The sequence below is a fragment of the Passer domesticus genome, chromosome 21, assembly GCF_036417665.1.
Source record: "Passer domesticus isolate bPasDom1 chromosome 21, bPasDom1.hap1, whole genome shotgun sequence".
Lineage (NCBI taxonomy): Eukaryota > Metazoa > Chordata > Aves > Passeriformes > Passeridae > Passer > Passer domesticus.
This window is the reverse complement of record NC_087494.1, coordinates 2,615,933-2,635,522: the sequence shown is the minus strand read 5'-3', so window position 1 is coordinate 2,635,522 and position 19,590 is coordinate 2,615,933. Positions and strand designations below refer to the sequence as shown.

The 19,590-nt window shown below is 54.6% G+C and overlaps 1 protein-coding gene across 1 annotated transcript in view; it reads left to right on the top strand.

Moving 5' to 3' along the window:
* The window catches only part of STK11 (serine/threonine kinase 11), a 32,922-nt gene that overhangs the window by 12,506 nt on the left and 826 nt on the right, over window positions 1–19,590 (top strand). Inside the window, exons 7-9 of the mRNA XM_064396144.1 lie at window positions 7,268–7,325; window positions 14,279–14,472; window positions 18,301–18,520. Of these exons, the coding sequence (XP_064252214.1) occupies window positions 7,268–7,325; window positions 14,279–14,472; window positions 18,301–18,509 (461 nt within the window). The 3' untranslated portion in view covers window positions 18,510–18,520. The remainder of the gene's footprint in view (window positions 1–7,267; window positions 7,326–14,278; window positions 14,473–18,300; window positions 18,521–19,590) is intronic.

Sequence of the window (19,590 nt, the reverse complement as noted above, 5' to 3'; positions counted from 1 at the left end):
AGATGCTGTGTCCAGGCTTTCCCTAATGTCACACACTGAGTACTCGGGTCTGCTGTCCCTCCTCCTCAGCCTTGCCTCTGGACTTGTCTCAAGTCCCATTTGTTTCCTTCCCCCCAAATTCAGAGCTGTAGTATATTGGAGCAGGTGCCCAGTTTCACAGCAGGGCTGGGATAGGACCACAAGAGTGGCACTTTGTGTGGAAAAGTTGTGGGTTTTTTTTATTTTTTTATTCCCATCACTTACTGTAGCAGCTTGATGTTTAGAAGAGTCTCTAACTGTGGAAGCTGAGTGGTCAGACAGGGCAGCAGTTGTGCTGTGCACAGCAGGCAGCCTGGTGAGCCTCTGGCAGGAGCTGGGATGTGATTCCAGCCTGTGGGAGAGCCTGACCAGCATTCCCAGTGCCTCCTCAGCAGCAGAACAGCCGGGTGCAGCTGTGCTCCCCAGCCCTCAGCACAGACTCATCTTCTCCTTGCTCTTCAGCTCTTTGTGAGGAATCATCCCCCAGATGCGGGATGTTTGTCTTGTTTCACATTGGTTTTCCTGGTCCTTGTGCTCTGTGGGGTTGTGAGGGGCTGGGGGGCACTGAGTGCCTCTCTGCTGGCAGCGTGTCAGCTCTGCAGGGCTGGGCGCAGGGACCCCCGGGCTCGCTGCAGGGCCCTGGGCTCGCTGCAGGGCTCCTGGCTGGGTGCAGGGCCCTGGCTCCTGGCTGGGTGTAGGGACCCCGGCTCAGTGCAGGGCTCTGGGCTCGGTGCATGGCCCTGGCTCCTGGCTGGGTACAGAGACCCTGGCTCGGTGCAGGGCTCCGGCTCCTGGCTCGGTGCATGGCCCTGGGCTCAGTGCAGGGCCCTGGCTCCTGGCTGCGTGCAGGGCTCCTTTCTCGGTGCAGGGCCCTGGCTCCTTTCTCGGTGCAGGGCCCTGGCTCCTTTCTCGGTGCAGGGCCCTGGCTCCTTTCTCGGTGCAGGGCCCTGGCTCCTGGCTCGGTGCAGGGCCCTGGCTCCTGGCTCGGTGCAGGGCCCTGGCTCCTGGCTCGGTGCAGGGCCCTGGCTCCTGGCTCGGTGCAGGGCCCTGGCTCCTGGCTCGGTGCAGGGCCCTGGCTCCTGGCTCGGTGCAGGGCCCTGGCTCCTGGCTCGGTGCAGGGCCCTGGCTCCTGGCTCGGTGCAGGGCCCTGGCTCCTGGCTCGGTGCAGGGCTCTGGCTCCTGGCTCGGTGCAGGGCTCTGGCTCCTGGCTGGGTGCAGGGCTCTGGCTCCTTTCTCGGTGCAGGGCTCTGGCTCCTGGCTGGGTGCAGGGCCCCGGGCTGCGTGCAGGGCTCCTAGCTCGGTGCAGGGCTCCTGGCTCGGTGCAGGGCCCTGGCTCCTGGCTCGGTGCAGGGCTCTGGCTCCTGGCTCGGTGCAGGGCCCTGGCTGCGTGCAGGGCTCCTTTCTCGGTGCAGGGCTCTGGCTCCTGGCTGGGTGCAGGGCTCCTTTCTCGGTGCAGGGCTCTGGCTCCTGGCTGGGTGCAGGGCTCCTTTCTCGGTGCAGGGCTCTGGCTCCTGGCTGGGTGCAGGGCTCCTGGCTGGGTGCAGGGCTCCTGGCTGGGTGCAGGGCTCCTGGCTGGGTGCAGGGCTCCTGGCTGGGTGCAGGGCTCCTGGCTGCGTGCAGGGCCCCGGGCTGCGTGCAGGGCTCCTTTCTCGGTGCAGGGCCCTGGCTCCTGGCTCGGTGCAGGGCTCCTGGCTCGGTGCAGGGCTCTGGCTCCTTTCTCGGTGCAGGGCCCTGGCTCCTGGCTCGGTGCAGGGCCCTGGCTCCTGGCTCGGTGCAGGGCCCTGGCTCCTGGCTCGGTGCAGGGCCCTGGCTCCTGGCTCGGTGCAGGGCCCTGGCTCCTGGCTCGGTGCAGGGCTCCTTTCTCGGTGCAGGGCCCTGGCTCCTGGCTCGGTGCAGGGCTCCTTTCTCGGTGCAGGGCCCTGGCTCCTGGCTCGGTGCCGGCCGTGCTGGCGGCAGGTGGTGCTGTCAGTCCGAGCTCTTCCGCTGCTGCCGCCGGGGCTCCCCCGGCCCCTCGGCACCAAGGAGCTGCCAGACCCCCGCAGCCCCCCTCGGAGGTTATTTTAGCTTCCCTGGCCCCGTGCCAATGATGAAATCAGTTATTTCCATGTGTTTGCAAAAGCATTAGCCAGCTTTAGCAGCTTTCCGAGGGCGTTACATAAGGCAGCGCTTCCAATGGCTGCTCCCCTCAGCCCGACACAGCGGCTGCTCGTGGCCTGATGTGCTTCACATTGTACCTGCCAGCCCCAGGGAACAGTGGCCTGAGCTCCGTGTGGCATTTGGCTTGTGGCTGCTGACTCCAAACGTGGCCTTTTAATGAGCTGGGAATTGCCCAAATGGAGCAGATGCTGCAGTCCTGTTGGTCCGGCAGCAGTTCTCCTAAAGCATCCAGCAGAACTCCTTGGAGGTTTGTGATCAGCCTCTCAGCTGCACTTAGTGCTTCCCCCAGGGAAAAGGAGCGTGGCAGTTTTCTCTTTTCCTGTGCTGAGGATATTGACAGCTTAAAATCTTGTGCTTCATTAGCACAATAACTCCCCTCCTAGTTCTCTTCCCACCCCTGCGTGAGATCTGAAGCCAGAATTACCTACTCTTCCCTCTGCCTGATTTTACATGGCAGAGCCTTGAATCTGGTGCCCTTTGTCCATCTCTTACAGCCTGAGTTTCCTCCTGCATCCTCACTGCTGTCTGTTTGTTTGTCTGCATCCCTTCTGTGCTTGTGCACCACAGAGGTGGGAGTTGAATGGCTTTGCTGAGGAGAGGAGCTTGTCTGGGAGGAGGTGACTAGACCCCTTTCTTTCAGGGCAGTGAAGAGCCCTAAGGATCCCTTTTCCTGTCCTCTTTCCCACCTGAGAACAGTCTTCCACTCCTCATCTTGCTGTGTACAAGCTGCTACATTGCAAAAGCTGGCATAACCTTCTGATATTCCCCTTGCTTGCTGTGAGACACGTTTTCCAGCGGTCAGCATGCCAGGTTGAATGCCAGGGATGAATTTTGGGGTGGGAATGCCCCAGCTCTGCCTCTCTGGAGGCCTGAGCAGCTCCCCAGCATCTGCTGAAGCCCAGGGCTGAGCTGTGCAGCCGTGGCACCATGTAGCTATGGTGACAAACCTGGCTGCTTTATTTAGTTCCTGCTTTTCCTCCAGAACATCTGCATTTCCTGGTCGATGCCTGCTCCTCCTGCAGCAGGCTGGAGCTGAATCCATTGCCTGTGGATCAGATACTGTAGGTGGCTGTGTTTGTGTGAGCAGCACAGACACCCCCAGCTCAGCTCTGTCGCTCTGGTGGTTTTGTCTCATCTTTGTGTTGCTTTGAAAGGCTCTAAAAGCCCTCACAGGGCTGCGAGTGCCTGGTCTGGGTTTGAGTGAGGCAGAATTCAGTTCAGCAAAGTGCTCATTTCCTCTGTCTGCCAGGGCTGTGCTGACCACAGGCACCACAGCCAGCCTGTGAAGCAAACACAAACACACTTTGTAAGGTTTTTTTGTTCTTCTGTTGACTACTTTTGTAGTGTGTCTTTACTTTTTCTTCCCCTTGAGCTTGTTCTTATCTTTGTTCCCTTTTTCCAGAACAGCAGAGTTTAGAGGACTTAAGGCTTCAGTGGTATTTAGCTTGTAAAGAGACTCGCATGACAGTATATCCTCCAGATTAGTTGGGATGCTGCTCCTCATTTTGTCTCCCTAATCAGGGATGAAGCTTTATTTGTACTCTTCAGGGATGGAAAGAAGAAGGGCTGGTGCTGTTTTCTGTGTGCAGAGAGATGTGTCAGAGTAGAAGGGTTTATAAATAGTCTTAAGGTTCTTCTGGCAGCATCTGCCCATGGCTTATCAACTCCTGTGCACTTTGCTTCTGGACCAGGAAAATGCACAAGGTCAGCTCTCCTCCTCCTGGTCTAATAGACTTTTACTGGAAGAGGAAGCTCTGAGGCTGCAGCTCTGCATTAATCAGCATCTGGATTGATTTCCAGGCCCTGGAAATGGGACATGGTGGTTGGATCTTCAGCAGTTTGTTTTCTCACTTGCTTGACCTTCCCTCACTGGGACAGTGAGAGGATGCATCCTGGTGACAAGTGGGATGCTTTAATTCTGCTGTGGCAGGGGTCCCCAGGGCTGTCTGTGCCCTTCCAGAGGCCTGGCCTAGATCACAGGCTCAAGATTTGCCTGCAGAGGGAGTTTGTGACCAGAACAGCCAGCTGAGTGCAGGGAGAGGGAGAAGGTTCTGCCTCGTTTACAGATTGACCTCACACTGCTTTTACAGTGGTTGTTAAATGTTGATCCAAGTTGGAGACTGGAGTCCAGGTTGAGTCTGTTAATCTTGCTGTTGGATTTCTTCCTGCTTCTCCAGTCCCACACCTGAGACTGTCCTGTGTTCTGAGCTCCAGGAATTCTGCCCTGGAGCTGTGCCTGTCCAGGATTACTGAGTGTAGGGGTTGGGGGTTGTGAGGAGCTCAGGGCAGAGTAATAATCTTCAGTTTCTGGGTTGTCACTTGATGTGATTTGCAAGGGTTTTGAAACTTGATGTGCTGCAGAGGACACGATACCCCTGTCTGGGCACAGCTGTGTGGTGTCTGTTCTTATCAGTTTAATACCTGATAATTCTCCATGAGGGGTCTTCATAGTGTAGGAATAATTTCCTCATGGAAAGGGTTGTCAGGCACCCAGTGAGATTTGGAACCCCATACCTGGAGGGCTCCAAAGAGCACCTGGACACGACACTCACTCTGCTCTGGGTGGCACGTTGGGGATCAGCCACAGGTTGGACTCTGTGATTCCGTAGCACCCCCTGTATGCACAGAGCAAATCCCCTGGGAATACCAGCGAGCAGAGGTTAGAGCTGGGCCTCCTGCAGCATTTTCTGGCACAGCCTGTCCCATCCCTGCTCGCAGATAAACTCCAGGGAAGTCTTTACCCTAAATGGCCGCAAGCGGCGGCTGCTGCGGGCAGGCGCTCCAGGATGACTTGCCTGGTGAATAGAACATGATGTTTTGTCTTGCTGAAGCCTCTCTTCAGTGCAGGACTTGAGCCACAGAGCTGCCACGAGTGACTCAGAGCTGAATGTATGAATGTACATTTTCAGTGAGGACATTTTCCGTTTTCTTTCAAATGTTGCCCCAAATGTGGTCATTTTTCATTGAAGTAAAAATTCCTTTCGCTCGATTATTTTCCTTCTGCCTTTTTAATGGCTTCAGAACAACAGCTCCCTGTGCTGTGGCTGTTTGTGACTACTGCTCTTTTAATCATTTACCTTAAACAACTTCTCCTGCTTGTACTGGTTTCATCTGGTAAATGCCTTAAATTTCAAAAACACCTTGAAGTGTGGTTTTTAAATAAATCAAGGGGGGGAGTGGGTGGTGTCCTGACTTCCCTCTTTCTTAGGACATGAGTAAGAAAACCTGACCAATACTTGTCCCCTAATCTTCACGTGAGAGCTCTTTGCAGCCCTATTTCTTAAAAAGAAAAAAAAAAGCCAACTCATTTGGGAAGCTCAGCTGTGAAAGTGTCTGATCATCTTATTAATAGGTTCTTTAATTAGGTGTGGGATGGGTTTTTTTTCCCTCTGAACTTCTTTCTTTTTCTGTAATGTGAGGAGAAATTCCATCTGAACGTGAGAAAACTCCTTTGCTGCAAGGATTGAGCTCTGGAACAGGTTGCAGGGTGGGGTGAGTGGGTGTTTAGAGTTTCCATCCTCAGAGACCTTCAAAACCTAGTCCAAACAATCCAAAACTCTGAGGAACTGGGCTCTGAGGACTCCAGTGCCTCAAATTCCTGGGCCAGGAACCTGCCCTGTGACCTGGAGAGCTCTTCCTGGACTGCTTTAACTTACTCCATGTGATGTCATGTGGATCAGTAGTGATCCCATCTGCCTTAAAGCTCCTAATGCTATCACTAGCATGGATAAACCTTCCCAAATTGCCAGGGCAAAGTGTATTTTGGGCTCTGGGGGTGAAATAACTTCAGTCTTTCCCCACTGTACTGTCCTATCCCCCCTCTTTGCCCAAGTCCTGATCTGATGTGATATGAACAGACTGACAGGGAAGATGTTCTGGAGCAGTTTTTGATATCACATGTGCTGTGGTGATTTATCTCTTCCATGACCTTTGAATTGTAGGTTCTCCCCTCCAAGGCCCTTGCAGCTTCCTACTTGTACCAGGATGTGTCTTTCCAGCCCTCACTTCCCAGGTGTCCACCCAGATGAATCCCCACCTTGTGTTCTCAGTGTGTCCTTGTCCTGGCTCTCCCCAGCACTCTGCACTGTTTGCTCCTGTCCTGACTTTCTGAATTCCTTTGTGAATTTGACAGTGAGTGCTGCTTCCCAGATTTTACTGTTGCTGGGTTCCTCCTGTTCCAAGCCATCTCCAAAAACCTGTTCAAGACTTCACAGTGCAGGTGCTTCAGGAGCAGGAGATCATCCAATAAAAGCAAAACTCCTTGTAGTGCTCAGCCACAAGGCTTTGTAAATGTTCAGTAGGTGAATATATTCCTGGAACCTTCATTGGAGACTATCCTGGATGCTGCTGGATGAAACTCTCAGGGTTCCATTGGCTCATTTCTGAAGAATATGGCAAAATTTTCTCCTTCCCTTCTGTTGAGTTGTGAAGCTTCTGAAAGGCAGTGGAGCAGAGTGGGCATCCCAGGAGGCTGTTTAAGGAATCCACCTCCCTTTCTCCCAGAGAGAATAGGGATGAGCTGCTTTTCCTGTCCCTGCTCTGCTCACCACCCACCCCAGCTACCTCAGCAGATGATCCCAGAAATCCAAGTCCTGGCCAGGGCTCAGGGATGGGCAGCAGGATGAGGGCTTTTTGTTGATTTTCCCCTGCTGCACCTCAGAATAGAATTCCACTAGACCAGAGGATCTGGGACACTGAGCAAGTGGAATTATGCTGTGCCTGAGGCTTTAGCTCTTCCGTGGAGGATGTTCAGTGGAATTATCTCTGAAATGTAACATCTTGATGTTCTTTGCTTGGAGAGTTTCTTGGAGCTGTGATTGAGGGCTGGACAAGCCTCAGTCCCTGCACTGGGAGGGAGGAATGGGCTGTACCTGCAGGTGGGAAGCTGAGGAGGAACACACTGGACCAGCTCAGCAATGGGATTGGGATTTTATGCTGAGTTTCCTGTGGCTGGTGGAGCAAATCCTGCCTGGAGCTACCAGGAGTGGACACAGCATGGCTGTTGGGGGGGGAATAGCAGAGCTTTGTGCTTCCTGGCTTGACTCAGCTGAGAGTGCCTGTGATCACAGCTGGACTTTTTTCTTCTTTTCAGGGATGCTTGAATACGACCCAGCCAAGAGGTTCTCAATACAGCAGATAAGGCAGCACAAGTGAGTGTTCTCTTCCTGCTCCTCCTCTACCTGTGCTCCTGCTCTCACTTTGTTTCCTTTTGACAGCAGACACATGGAAGATCACTACATCTCCTTCCTCCAGCTCTGCTGGGGCTCTGGCAACCTCCACTTGGCTTTTTTCCTGCTATTAGAGCATCCGGTGAAGCACTGGAATTGCTAACCAGTAAATAAGGAATATGTTGGAAGTCTGTTTGTGGTGTGCCTGCTTCTGGATAATTAAGAGTTCTGGATAATTTTTTCCAGAGGCCAGCAAGTACTAATGGAGCAGAACAGGAGGTCCTGAAAGCTGTGTTTTTATAGTAGGACTGTTCAGTAACGTGTGTTAGCTCTGGCCAGTCTGGGGACAGAAATATCCCCTGGTATTTGCTCCATATGGAGTCAGCATGTGGAAAAGCATTCCAGGACAATAGGAAATTTTTTTTTTCTTTCTCTTTAATATCACAGTCCTCCCTCCCCCATATCCTCCCCCATTTTCCGTGCCATAGTCAGGGGGGGAAATGCCCCGTTATCACTGAGGGTTTTTTTTAAGGATCTGTTTGAACATGCAGGCTCTGAGCAGAGATTTCCTGGGCGGATAAAAGTACAAGAACAAAAAGCATCATGAGGCTGCTTCACTGCGGAGGCTGCATTAGCTTATCTCCTCTTGGAATGGGAAGTGCTTCTGAGGACAGGCAGAGCTGCCTCTGGACTGCAGCTGCTTGGCCCATGAGCCTGCCCTGATCCTTTTGGGAGCTGTAAAAGCAAGGATGTGATCCAGGCTGGTGCTGAGCCCCCTCCATGCTACAGGAACAGCACTGCTTTCCTCTTGTGTCTTTGGAAAAGCCATGTGCTGTCAGGTGATGGTCCCTGGGAGGTGCCCAAGGAGCCACAGCCAGAGCCTGAGAGGCCTGAAGTGCCCTGGGGTTCTGCAGGGAGAGAATGGAACCAGCTCCAACAGGGATTGGAGGGACCAGGGTGCAAGCAGAGCTTGGGGGGCAGGGTTTATGGAGCTTCCCAGGTGATTAATTAATTGTAAGGATGACTCTTTTGTAGCAGCCAAGCCCCATGCCTGGGTTGTTTCAGGGGCTCTGGGCATCTTCCATTCGAGACTGCCTTTACCTGCAGTGCCTCCCAGCACCAGTGGCCATGGCCAGAGGGGATCAGCTTGCCATGCTTTGTCAGGAAGCACTGCCAAGAAGCAGGAATTAAGTCTGTGGAGTCATCAGTAGGTGTTGAGGAAAGCACTAAAAGCACTTCCCTTGCTGTGGCTGCAGTGGCCACCCCTGAGCTCAGGAGCTGCCCTGGGCCCTCATGGGTCACTGCCAGGTGGTTGAGCTGGTTCCCCAGTTCCAGATGCTCCATTTTGCCCTCCTCCACATGGCAGTGATTTTTTGTGTCAGCGTTGCCCAGCTGGAAGCACAGAGGGGTCTCCAGGGATGCTGCCTGTAGTTAGAAAGCTGAAGAAACTGGAGCACGCCTCTGGCACAGGGCAGCCACCAAGCTCCTTGGCTGCTGTGCCGAGGCTTTTCATCCCACAGCACCAAGAGGGGCTGAGGAAAGGCTCCACCTGCAAACCCAGGAGCATTTCCAAGGCTTAGGCTCTTAGTAGTTTTGTGTGAGCTTAGCCAGTGCTTCTTAACAGGCTTTTCTCCCCTGTTGGTAATTGCCTCCTTCCTCCTGCTGTGGCATCTAGTAATTACATCAAGCACAGCAGAGCTTGTGGCCTGGGCCTTGGATGTGTCTGTCTAGCTTCTTTTTGTGCTAAAGAATCCAGAGCTTGGTTCTCCTGCCTTTTCTTTAAATAGAAGCTTAGCCTTGATGCTTAACCTGACTCTGTTTTTTTTTTGGGTTTTTTTTTTTTTTGTAAATGGAACACAGCAGTCAGGACAGCAGGCGGAGGGGTTTGGGAAAGCACTTTAGTAAGAAGACATTTGATTTCTAGAACCCTTAGGTTTTATGTATTGGGATGAGTAAATCATTAATGATTGTGGGTTTCTCTCCACTCCTCCCCACAAAAACATGTGCTAAGGACAGGAACTAAACCAGAAAAACATCAAGGAGCTTCCCCAGGCTGCCCTGCTGGGATGGATCCCATCTCAAACCAGAATCACCCCGTGCCTTTCTATGCTGCTGGAAGTCTCCTTTTATGTCTTTGAGCTGCTGTTCCTGGGGACTCACTCATATGGACAGTCAGGATCATCAAAGTGCTCTGAAATCAGCAGGAGCAGCCCCTGGGCCCCAGGCAGTGATTTTGCACTCAGGCTGCTGGACCAGGATTGTACCCCTGCCCTGTGGGAAGGGTGATCTCAAGGGAAGCATCACAGAGCAAGTGTCCTGCAGCCACAGAGTTGGGGCTCAGGATCCATCCTTCCCACTTCCCCCTCCATAAAGTGTAAAGGCCCCTGCAGTGGCATCAGGGGTAAAATCAGTGGCTCAGGGCACTGAGAAAGCACCAAGGGAGCACAGAGCGCTGCTCCATAGGGAGCAGAGCTGCAGGAGGCAGGGAAGGCATCCAGGCAGCCCAGCAATGGTAATCCAGCCATTCCTCCCATCATTCCTGTCAGCTATTCCAAATGCTTCTGCCCTGCAGCAGCAGAGGAATGCTGGAGGAAGAGTCTGCTGAGTTTCATCCCTGCCAGCTGCTTTCCTCCCTCCTCACTCCTGCAGCTGAACTGCATCAAACTCCTGTCTCTGCACTTTTAGTGGAGCAGGACAAAGCAAAATGCTGCTCTCTTCAACCCAGTCTGTGCAGAGCAGACCTGGAGCTGGAAATGGAAATGAGTTAAACTTCTCCCAGCCTGTCATCTCAGAATTTAGGAACTGCCAGAAAACCGACCCCTGAAGTAGCAGTGGAAGAGCCTGAAAACCTGCTTTCCCTGGAAGGATCTCAGTGGGATGATGTTCAGTGGAAAACCAGTGCTCATAGCTCAACTCTCTGAATATTTGGTGCTGCTGGGATGGGGATTGTAGGGGAGGAAAAGCTGCCAAGAGCCCGGGAGTTCCAACCTCCTCCCTATGGATTATCCACCACCTCCCCTCTGCCCTGTGCTCTTGCTGAAGGACTTCCTGCTCATGCACTGCATTTTGTTACTAATTCACTGACCTGCTGCAGCACTTAAAGTGATGAAGTGGATGCAGAATTCTACCTCTGTCCCTTGTTTCCAAGGCAACCATCTTCCCTTCCCTCTCTACAAGTGTCACACTTAATTTGTTCAGGCGAGGATCCGATTGCAGGAGTTCATAGCACGAGAGGGGAAGCTCTTCCACTTTTTGTTAGGGGAGGTGCAAATTAACCTGGGGGCTGGGGTCTCCTCCTGCCCTCCTGGAGCTGCTCTGCTGCCTTCCCCAGCTCCTGTGGGGTTTGGAGTGTGGCTCTGGGATGCTGTGCTGTTTAAACCTGGGTGCCAACCGCCTTGGGAATCTGTGTGGTGCTGCTGAGGGCTCCTTAGCAGGGGCTGACTGCTCCTGGGCTGTGTTTGAGGGAGGGAGAGGGGCTTCTCTGAGCCCTGTGCTGCCTGTGCACAGGACTTTCCCTTCTCTGTACTGCCAGGCAGTGATCTTCCCTCAGCAGGACACAAAGAAGCATTCCTCTTCCTTCCTGAGGCACCTGGCTCAATTTTCCTGCCCTCTGGCAGGACATGGAAAGGGATGTTTCCTTCTTTTATCCACATTCTGCAAATCATTTTTGTGACATGTTGTGTTAAAGGACTGAATCTCCAGAACTTGCAGGAGTCTGAGCCATCCCTGCTGCCTTTGGTCCTACCACCAGCTGGGAGAAGCTGCTGTTTTCATACTTTTGTTTGTTCTGAACCTGACTGAAGAGCTTGGACATCTCTTGATCCAGCACGAGCTGGAGCAGTGATGGCAGGAGCACTGCTCTGTGTGTGTGTTGCCTTTCCCTGGGACACTGTGTGCCTTCCACAATTGCCTGTGAGGGAGCTGAGCTAAACTGGAACCCTGTTCATTGCTGCTTGTGGTGACAGTGACCTTCCAGGGAGCTCGAGGCCCTTACATGGCATCACAGGAGGTGGAGAATTGCTCATCCTGACCCTGGCTGGCAGGGCAGGGATCTGCAGCTTGGCATCTGCTCTCAGAGAAAACCATCCCTGTGCAAACCAAGCCAACTGCAATGTTTGTGACCCAAATGGGAAGTGAATATCTGGGAGTGTTGGAAAGCTGCAGCTGTGCTTACAAGATTCTTATTTTAACCTTGCTTATACCAGGACTTGAAAAGAGCAGAGGGAGGACTTGTGATGGGAGATCTGAGCTTGGGAGCTGCAAACCAAATGGGCTCATTAAGCGCTGGGCAACCCAGATTCCTCTTTTCCTTCAGTCCTTGACCCTTGCTGTGTTATCTGCCTGTGGCTGACAGCAGCTGTCTGGCCACTTCTGCCTGGCAGGATCACAATCAGCGCTTGTGCCGCTGCTGGCCGGGGGTTCTGAGCTTTGCAGGCTCCTCAATGAGCTTGTGGAATAGGGAGAATAATCCCTTACTACTGCTGCCTTCACTCTGAAGCATTCCTAAGCCACTCCCAGCCCTTTGAAACATAGACCAGAGAGGAATCTGCCTCTTGCAGAGGGATGTTCTGCACAAGGGGCGCTTCTGGAATCCAAAATCTTTGCTTCGCCCTCAAGGTTAAAGCAGCTGCCACAAGCACCAGGTAACTGTGTGTGTGCCAGTGCAGTTGGCTCAGAAAACATCCCTGCAACTGGGAATAGCTGGTGGAACAGGGCACTCATCAGCAGGGCTCTGACCCAGCCCATGTTTTGGGTGGTGGTGAGGGCAGGGTTGAGGAGAGACTTTATCTCATGGCCATCACTGACCAGGAGGTGCTGCTTTCTGGCTCAGGCAGTGGCTTCCTGAGGCAGATGAGGGTGTTTCAAAAGCCAGTGGTCCTCAGCTGAAGAGCAAATCTTCAGTGACAACCTCCAGCACCAGCACAGAAATCAAAATGTCTGTCCCTGCTGGAAAGTCCTTGTCAGGAAATACTCCACTACTCCATACAGAATTGCTCAAGGCTCCTTCCAAGAGGTCTTTGATTTTTCTTAGAACTTCAATGGATTTCTCTTTTCACTCTCTATCCTCATTACCATATATGCATATGCAAGTGTTTGAAATCACCTCCCAGAGGATGGAAGCATAATGACTGGAGTACAGTGATTCAGGTTTCTGCTGCTAATAAAAACCTATTTTTACTCTCCTGGTAAGTAGGACAGGAGGGAAGAGTGAGGCAGAGCTGAAACACAGCAAAATAAAAACACCAGTTGCCATAGATTTCCAGGCTTTTTCCCTTTAAAATTCTCCTTCCAACAGCCATCACTCTGATCTCATTTGTCCTGGATATTCCCTTCTCCCGAGGTCTCTGGTGTGGAGTTTGGATCCCTCAGGCCCCAGTGCCTCTGGCAAATTCAGCTGCTTGCTGGTGGTTCCTCTGCCCCTGTGCTGCTGATCCTGCCAGGCTGGATCAGCCCAGGCTGGATTTGAGGTCTTGGCAGTCCCTTCCTCAGTGAAGGAGGAGAAATGGGTTGATCCCATTAGGAGAGCAGTGTGCCATGCATGTCACCAAGGCAGCCATCCGTGGGATCTGTGAAGGGCCAGAATCGAGTTACACTGGTCCAGCAGCTGGGATGGGCTTTGCTGAACTCCTGTAGTGCCCTTCAGGGACTAGAGGTGACAGATGAGATCTGAAGCAGTTCCTGTCCCTCTCCACAAACAACACCTTCCTCCCTGCAGACAAGGGGCTGCAAAACTGCATTGCTGCAGAGAAAACAGTTTAAAGATGCTAATGGTGAAGCAGTTTCTGGATGAGAATTCACCCCCACCTGCCTGATTTGTCCCGGTAGCTGCATTTCCATTTGTTTATCTCCTCACTCCTCGCTTTTCCTGATAGTTTTGTTAGAATCCCACTTTTTTTTTAGGCCGACTGTCAAAGCAGTGTAAGACTAGAACAAAATGATAATTACAGCTCTGCGCAGGAGGTGCCTTCAGCCTTCCTTCCTGAAAGGAATTTGGAACTGGGGTGATAAAAACCAGATGGCTCAGGTTGGTGAGAGTTCTTGGGCTGGCTCAGGCCCTCCTCCGTGGTTGGAGGCCAGGAGTTACAAGATGCCAACTGCAGGGTGGGAAGCACTTGTGTCCCATCAGGCTCACGTGGGCTGGAAAGTTGTGTTTGAGGGACCTGAATCTGGAGGAACTTCTGCTCCCACCCACATTTAGGGGGTCACTGGGAGTGTGGAGGCTCCAGCAGCCTTGCAGGAAACTTTGGGTGCCCACATGCAGCACTGGGAGATGTCCCAGACAGTCTGGAGTCAGAGCTGTGCTCTGGGAGCACGATGAAAACCGAAGAGGTTTATCCCATCTGGCTCTGGGGTGCTGCTGGGAGCAGCCTGCTGGATTCCTGATCTGATTAGGAACAGCTTTCGGAGGCGATATCCTTTCCTGGCCAGATGGCAGCACGGGCTTTGGTGGTGATAGGAGTCCCTTGAGACAGGGGGGGATAAAAAGATAAAGTAGAAGCATTTCTGCTGTGGCCTTGGTGCAAACTGGCTTTTAGAGGAAACTGCTGCAGTAACTGCCCCTCTGCTCAGGCTGGGATCCTGCAAACTTGTGTCTGCTGGGCTGGATCAGCCTCAGGATAGGGGAAGTTCCTTCTGTCCTGCTTGCTTGGATAATAAAACTCAGGAGCTCTGGCAGCTCTGCTGAAGTGTTTTGACTTACAGGTAGCTTGGGCTGGAGTTGGTGATGGAGAGAATGGTCCTGTGTGCCTGTCCCTCTTGTTCCTGTCCTGTTCCTTCAGCACACCCCAGCACTGCCACCTGGCCAGACCTTTTGTTTTCCCCTCACCTGGCACGGGTGGAGCTCCCAGCTGGGAATATTCAGGCGGGCTGGGGGACTTGGAGGACTCCTGCATGCCTTGTGCACTGACCCAGCTCTGCCCTGGGGCTCTCTGCAGCTGGTTTAGGAAGAAACACGCTCAGGCAGAGGCGCTGGTGCCCATCCCTCCCAGCCCCGAGACAAAGGACAGGTGGAGGAGCATGACGGCGGTGCCTTACCTGGAAGATCTGCATGGCTACAATGAGGAAGAGGATGATGACTTGTATGACATTGAAGATGATATCATCTACACTCAGGACTTCACAGTACCAGGTAGGGGAGAAGTGGTTTTGGGGGATTTTTTTGGGGTTTAAAGCTTTTTTTAGGAAAGGCCTCAAGGTCTGAAGCTTTCAGCAGAGGAGATTCTTGGTTGTAGAATGGTGTGAGTGAGCCATGATGCTCCAGATTCCTCAGGCCTTGATTTGATGAACCAGGATGCCCATCCCAGTGTGACCTCTGTGCCAGCTTCTTCCCTTCTCCCAGGATCAGCTGCTGCTGGACTCTGCTGCTCAGCACAGTTAATTCTTTGGACCAGTTTTGCTAGAATGAGTTATTTGTGAACAGAGCCCTGAAATTACTCTGCCTTCAGGGTATGTGGCACACCTGGGGGATCCCCTGCATGCTGGGAGACTGCTCCCAGCCTGGTCCTTGCCTTCCCCAGCTCCATGTCCATCCCAGCCATGCAGGGTGAGCCCCATGCAGGCAGGTGTCTGAGGCTAAGGATCACACTGGGAGCACTGACACCAGGAATTTCACCCTCCTCATACAGACAGCAGTGTTTAAACCCAAATCAGAGCTGTCATGGCAGATGACAGGCAGATTACTGGCAGATCTTCCATGTTCTCTATCTAACTTGTGCTGTTTCAGAGGGATTAGAGGCCTAAAGGATGAGAGGGGCTGGTGAGGTGGAATGTGCAGGGTTTGTGGTGGGCAGCAATCCCCTCAACACTCATGGGAGAAGCAGGATGAGGAGGGTCCCAGCACAGACCCTTCTTGGTGGGTTTGTGAGGCATTGCAGAGGTGGGGGCAGCTGCAGAGGGAATAAATGTGAATTTTTCCACCAAAGTCTTCCTGCAGCATCCCTTTGAACCTGCTGCATTTCTAGCAGTGATCCCATATTAAAATATGAATGAAAAGCCCCCGTGTTCATGGGGGATCAGCTCAGCTGTGGCTCTGCTGGGCAGCCAGAGCAGGAGTGTGAGTGACTCATGGGTGGGGGTGGGTGTTGGGTTTGAGGGGGGGAAAGAGGAAACCTCATTAAATCCTGTGTTCTTCAGAGGAAGAAGGGGCTTTGAGGAAGTGCTTTCATTTTTAAAGGGTTATTTAAAGATTCATGCAGCTCTGTGGGGAGATGTAAATGTTCCAAGCCCTTGGTTCAATCGGTGTTAAACATCCCATCCAGGGAAGTGCTAGGAGAGGATGGAGGAGAGGATGGCTGTGGCCTGGAGGCAGAATCCTCTCCCTGCTCTTGTGCAGTGAAGGGATGTGATCATCCTGGTCTTGCTTGGTGCTTTTGTGCTGCCTCAGGTCTAGAGGCTGAGCTCTGCTCTTTCCTGTCCTTCATTAACCCCTCCTCTGCTGCAGCCCCATCCTGCAGCACCTGCTCCTGGGTTTTTCAGTCTGAGGCTGGAAAATACAGCCAGGACTGGAGCTTCTGAGCCAAGCCTGGTGCTCAGGGAGCTGCATTCCTGGCTGCTCACGGTGCCTGTGTGCTCAGTCTGACAAACAGCCATTCAAAGGCTCTTTGCGGTGTTATTTTGAAACCTTTTTTGGTGCCTGAATGAGCTGGATGCGGAGCCATTAAGAATGTGAGGGGTGGCAGAGATGAGCAGGGATGAGCCAGCCACGTTGCTGGTTCCTCTCTCAGCTCTGCCTTTATTTATATTATTTTTAGCCTGCTCGTGGTGAGGGTGAGGTGGGCAGGAGCTGCTGGGGCAGACACGGCGCTGGGTCAGCGGTTCCGCGGGGGCAGCAGTTGCCAAGACTTCAGCCCGTGCTGAATTTTTATTTTCATTAATTTGAACGTCAGCAACTGTCATTGGTGAAGGAGGTAAAATTAGCTCACGATTCACCTCCCTCCTTGATATCCATAATAGACTCCCGGGACTGTGCTTTTGAAGCAGGGAAGGAGGGGAGGAGGGAAGAGTCACACAAAAGACAAGTGAGCTGTTTGGATAGATTCTTTTTCCCTCCCCAGTCAGAAATGTTAATTGACTTGGCCCGAGTTCAGCCAAGGGAGGGGAAGAAGAAGTGCTCGGCTTTGCTCTGAATGGGGTTGTTTGAGGCTCTGCAGTTGTGCTGGTGGGATGGCATGGAAAACCTGGAGCTTTGGGGTGCTGCAGCCAGGCTGGGCTGGGCTGGGGCTGCAGCCTGACCCTTGGAATGCCCATGCCTGGAGGCTCTGGGACCTGTGTGTCTCTTCTAGGACTTGGACCCCTGAGCCCTTTCCAGGCATCCCCCCTCCAGAGGGGTCAGGCATGGAGGAATCCATAGGCAGGGCCATGAGCTTTGTGCTCCTGAGCCTCCTGCTGTGCCAGTCACTGCCAGAGTGCCAGGGGCACTGGCACATGCCCTGGGGGTGCCAGAGCACCCCCATCACTACAATCCCTTGTGGTGAGCTGGGCTGGGCCAGGAGCTGTGCTGCTCTGGAGTACCAGGCTGGGCACTGCAGGTGCCACCAGCTCCAGCAGTGCCAGGGTTGGGTGCCAGGAGCCAGGAGCTGTCCCTGGTCAGTGAGTCCCTGTCTGTTCTCATGGTAGGAGTGCTCAGGTAAGCAGCCCCCAGCCAGTGACTGGGAGCTGGGAGCCACTGGGAGGGAAACAGGGGGAGATCCAGGAGGAAATTGATCCCATGGCATAACCCAGGATACACCCACCCCTCCCTCCCCACCTCTGGCAGTGGCCAGGGATGATGTGGCAAGGCACAGGGGTCCGAGGTGGGACCCCCACTGTGCTCCCCCAGAGGAGAGCAGCTCCCCCAGCAGCCCTGTGTCCCCCCCAGCTCCAGCAGTGGGGTGATGGTTGGCGCAAGCGGAGCTGACGTCCCGCCCGGCCTTGGCAGAGAAAGGATTGAGCATCCTTTAAAGAAAATTATACATAATCGTCTTACAGCCTTTGCTTCCACTCAAACCTCTGAGTCATAACTGAAGGGCCCTGGAGCGTGACGTTCCTGCTGGAAGGAAATTGCCTGGGCTGGATCCGGTGGGGGGGAGCCAGGAGCCTGACGAAGCCTCTCCTCACCCTGAGTTGGGCTGGGGGCTGTGCTGTCCCCGCTGGGAGCACCCTGGGATGCAGCCACATCCCTCTGTCACTCCCCGAGTGAGGGGACGTGACCCAAGCCCCGGCTGTGGCAGCAGGAGGTGCCTCTGGAAATGGCTCTTCACCTGCTCTGCTGAGTCACAAGGAGCTGAGGAGGGAGAAGGGCTGATGACACCCATGGCGTGTTCCCTCAGGGGACAGTGACACAGCTGAGCCCCAGCCCTGCCAGGAGAGGCTGTGCTGCCCCGTTCTGCAAGCACACCCAGCCCCTGGGTACCCCCAGGATGGTACCTGGGGCTGGGACCTGCAGAGAGGCAGGAGGAGGAGGGGTGACTTCATCCACTGCTGCCCCTCAGAGGGGCTGGGCTGCTGCCTGAGGTCTGGGGCAGGGCAGTCCAGGGAGGAGGGGACACTGTGGCAGGAACGGGGGACAAACCAGTGCTTGAGGGGAGCAAGGAGGGAGGTGCAGTCCTCCCAGCCTTGCACATCCCAGCTCGGGGATCCCTCTCCTGCTCTCCTGCAGGTGCAGGAACAGGCTGGGATTTCCACAGGAGCAGGATCCATGCCGGGCCCTGGGAAGGGTCTGCGGGATCCATGCCTTGCCCTGGGAAGGGTCTGCGGGATCCATGCCTGGCCCTGGGAAGGGTCTGCAGGATCCATGCCTGGCCCTGGGAAGGGTCTGCAGGATCCATGCCTTGCCCTGGGAAGGGTCTGCGGGATCCATGCCTGGCCCTGGGAAGGGTCTGCAGGATCCATGCCTTGCCCTGGGAAGGGTCTGCAGGATCCATGCAGGACCCTGGGAAGGGTCTGCTGGCACCCCCTGACCGTGGCCGTTCCCTTGCAGGACAGGTGCCTGAGGAGGAGGCCGGGCAGAACGGGCAGAGCCGCGGCAGGGGGCTGCCCAAGGCCGTGTGCATGAACGGCACGGAGCCGGGGCAGCTGAGCGCCAGGGCCAAGGGCGAGCGCCGGGCCAGCGCCTCCTCCAACCCCTCCCGCAAGGCCTGCTCTGCCAGCAGCAAGATCCGCAAGCTCTCCACCTGCAAGCAGCAGTGAGCTCTGCCCAGGTACACGCCGGGGTCTGCCCGAGGGAGCGGGGGGACATCACAGCCTGCCCCAGCCATGGGCAGGGGGAGGGAGTTGAGGGGTGTTTTGTAGTCTGGATCCCGAGCATCCCCAGCTAGCCAGAGCCTGGATCTCCTGTGGTGCTGGGGGTGCAGAGCACAGGGGAGACCCCCCCCCCCCATTCCCTGCTGTGCCCACCTGGCTCTGCTCTAGTCTGCCCTGCCATGTGGAAGGTGCTGTAGTGATCTCTCTCCCCTCCTGGGTTGTGGCTAAGCTGTGCCATGTCACCCCCTTTCCCTGGCACCTGGGCCCCTCTGCCCTGCTCCCAGCCTCACCTGGACTCGGGGGCACAGAGGGATGCTGAGCCCCAGGGTGTCCCCCTGGCCCAAGAGGTAGCCCTGTCACCATGGCCAGGCCACTTCCAGGGGAAGCTGAGCCCACTCCCTGCTTCCCCCCCTCCTTCCGGCTCCTTCCTCCCCAGCTCCAAGCCCTGTCCCCTCCTTCCCACCCCTCATTCATAACGGAGCCAGCAGTGACTCATGTTCAGCCTCATCCGCCCCCGGCCTCATGCTCGTCACGGCGCTGCTGGGGCTGAGCTCTGTTATCTCCTGGATCACGACCAGCTTTGTGGTGTGAAAAAAGCCCGAAATAAAAGCCGGATCCTCCCCCTGCAGCTGTCAGAGGCCCGTGGCAGCTCCATCTTTAATTCATGGGGGCAGTGAGTCACCTGCGGGGAGTCGGTGCAGCCGGAGCCTGGGATGGGGCTCCCCAGAGCCTGGGATGGGGCTCCCCAGGACCTGCTGCTGCTCCTGCCCCTTCCTGCTCAGCTGCTGCTGCAAGGGGAAGCTGGGTCATTTCCCCCTTTAGAAACCTTTTGAAGGAAGGGAATGCTCCTCTTCTTGCCATAAATGACATTTCTTGGCGCCTGGGCTCACCTGGCTGGGGGGCCCACGTGCTGTGGGAGCCCCTAAAACCTTCCAGGGACAGCACAGGGATCCCAGCCCCTCACTCCCATCCCAGGGTGCCAGAGAGAGTCCCAGGGCAGGAGCAGAGCCAGCACCCCAAACTGGGC